The 2,500-nt window shown below is 45.3% G+C and overlaps 1 protein-coding gene across 1 annotated transcript in view; it reads right to left on the reverse strand.

Annotated features, from left to right (window-relative positions):
• Window positions 1-2,500, reverse strand: part of LOC113803440 (uncharacterized) — a 34,200-nt gene that overhangs the window by 854 nt on the left and 30,846 nt on the right. Inside the window, exon 10 of the mRNA XM_027354219.2 lies at window positions 1,426-1,572. Within this exon, the coding sequence (XP_027210020.2) occupies window positions 1,426-1,572 (147 nt within the window). The remainder of the gene's footprint in view (window positions 1-1,425; window positions 1,573-2,500) is intronic.

Here is a 2,500-nt window from a genome sequence, read left to right on the forward strand (position 1 = left end):
CTACATGTGTACCTATACATCTGTCTATGTCTGCATGTGTACCTATACACCTGTCTATGTCTACATGTGTACCTATACACCTGTCTATGTCTACATGTGTACCTATACACCTGTCTATGTCTACATGTGTACCTATACACCTGTCTATGTCTACATGTGTACCTATACATCTGTCTATGTCTACATGTGTACCTATACATCTGTCTATGTCTACATGTGTACCTATACACCTGTCTATGTCTACATGTGTATCTTTACATCTGTCTATGTCTACATGTGTACCTATACACCTGTCTATGTCTACATGTGTATCTTTACATCTGTCTATGTCTACATGAGTACCTATCCATCTATGTCTACATGAGTACCTATCCATCTATGTCTACATGTGTACCGATACATCTGTCTATGTCTACATGTGTCCCTATACACCTGTCTATGTCTGCATGTGTACCTATACACCTGTCTATGTCTACATGTGTATCTTTACATCTGTCTATGTCTACATGAGTACCTATCCATCTATGTCTACATGAGTACCTATCCATCTATGTCTACATGTGTACCTATACATCTGTCTATGTCTGCATGAGTACCTATCCATCTATGTCTACATGAGTACCTATCCATCTATGTCTACATGAGTACCTATCCATCTACGTCTACATGTGTACCTATATATCTGTCTATGTCTACATGTGTACCTATATATCTGTCTATGTCTACATGTGTACCTATACATCTGTCTATGTCTACCTCACGGGGTCAGGGGGTTAGTGTAATAGATCGCAAATGCGTAATTCAGGAAATACAGAAATGTGTGAATGATTGTGGTTTCAACGTGACTGATAGTTTTGCTAAAATTGGTGATAAAACATCGGCTCAAGCGCATATAATTAAGAAGTATTAGTCGGCCTAAAACTGCCCCAATTTGCCCTAGATTGCTGGAATTCTAAAAAGGACTTCGGTGCCTCCTTTGAAAGAATCGGCCCCCTCTTGGAGCTCCCTAGATCCGCCACTTGTCTGCACACACATACACCTCTTCTCGCCCACACCTACCACGCAAGACACACACACATGATAAATAAATAAATGAATATGATACTCCCTACACACGACCGAATCATCTTCTAATCACCGCCACGTAAACAGCGCGCATACACACATGCTCGCACGCACACACGCACACACACACACACACACACACACACACACACACGCGCCGCACACGCACGCACACGCATACACGCATATCTACACACACAAACAAATAATAATAAACAAACAAATGCAAAAACAAACAAACAAATATGACATTCCATACACAGACCGAATCACCCACACAGCGCCACGTAAACAAGGAACCACCCACGGAGACACGTCGGCAGGCGGAGCGCGCGGCCCCAAGGCAAGCGAGCCACTCACCCCGTTGATGGTGATGGTGGGAATGAAGTTCACCCACGGCCTGAGCGAGGCGGTGCGGACGCCGTTCGTGTACAGCATGGCGGCGCCCTTCACGCTCTCTGCGCACTCCTGCAGGGGCGCCCATGCGATGCCCACTTCCTCGCTGCACTGTGGGCGGGGGAAGGTGAGAGGGTTTTAGCCGTGGCGTGTATATATGTATATAAATGTGTGTGTGTGTGTGTGTGTGTGTGTGTGTGCGTGTGCGACTTAATCCCTATATATCCATCTGTCCTTACATATAATTGCGCGCATAGTGTAGAGGTCCATGATTATTTATCTGGTTGTCTATCTGTGTATTTAACCAACCCTTACCGACCTAGCTATCAATTTTACTCTCAATCTCAATCAATGTCTATAAACATATGTATATGGAGAGAAAGAGAGATAGGGGGGGAGAGGGAGAGGGACACAGAGATAGAGACACACAGACACACAGACACACACACACACACACACACACACACACACACACACACACACACACACACACACACACACACACACACACACACACACACACACACACACGCACGCACGCACGCACAGAGAGAGAGAGGGGAAGGAGGGAGAGGGAGAGGGACACAGAGGTAGAGACAGAGAGAGAGAGAGAGAAAAAGAGAGACACACACACATAAATAAATAAATGAATATGATACTCCCTACACACGACCGAATCATCTTCTAAACACCGCCACGTAAACAGTGCGCATGCACACATGCTCGCACGCACGCACGCGCACACACACACATACACACGCACACACACACACACACACACACACACACGCGCGCGCGCGCGCGCGCACAGAGAGAGAGGGAGAGAGAGAGGGAGAGAGAGAGAGAGAGAGAGAGAGAGAGAGAACCAAACTAAAGACAATAAACAAAATTCAAACACGCTATATACAACAATCAACATTTTTTAGCAGAAATGCACCAACAAAGGAGATAATACACAGGAAAACACTTTCACAACGTCATTTCTGCCAATGCTTTATATGCACCATATCTAAACACAGGCTAACGATCCTTATAACAG

This window comes from Penaeus vannamei, chromosome 2, assembly GCF_042767895.1.
Source record: "Penaeus vannamei isolate JL-2024 chromosome 2, ASM4276789v1, whole genome shotgun sequence".
Taxonomy (NCBI): domain Eukaryota; kingdom Metazoa; phylum Arthropoda; class Malacostraca; order Decapoda; family Penaeidae; genus Penaeus; species Penaeus vannamei.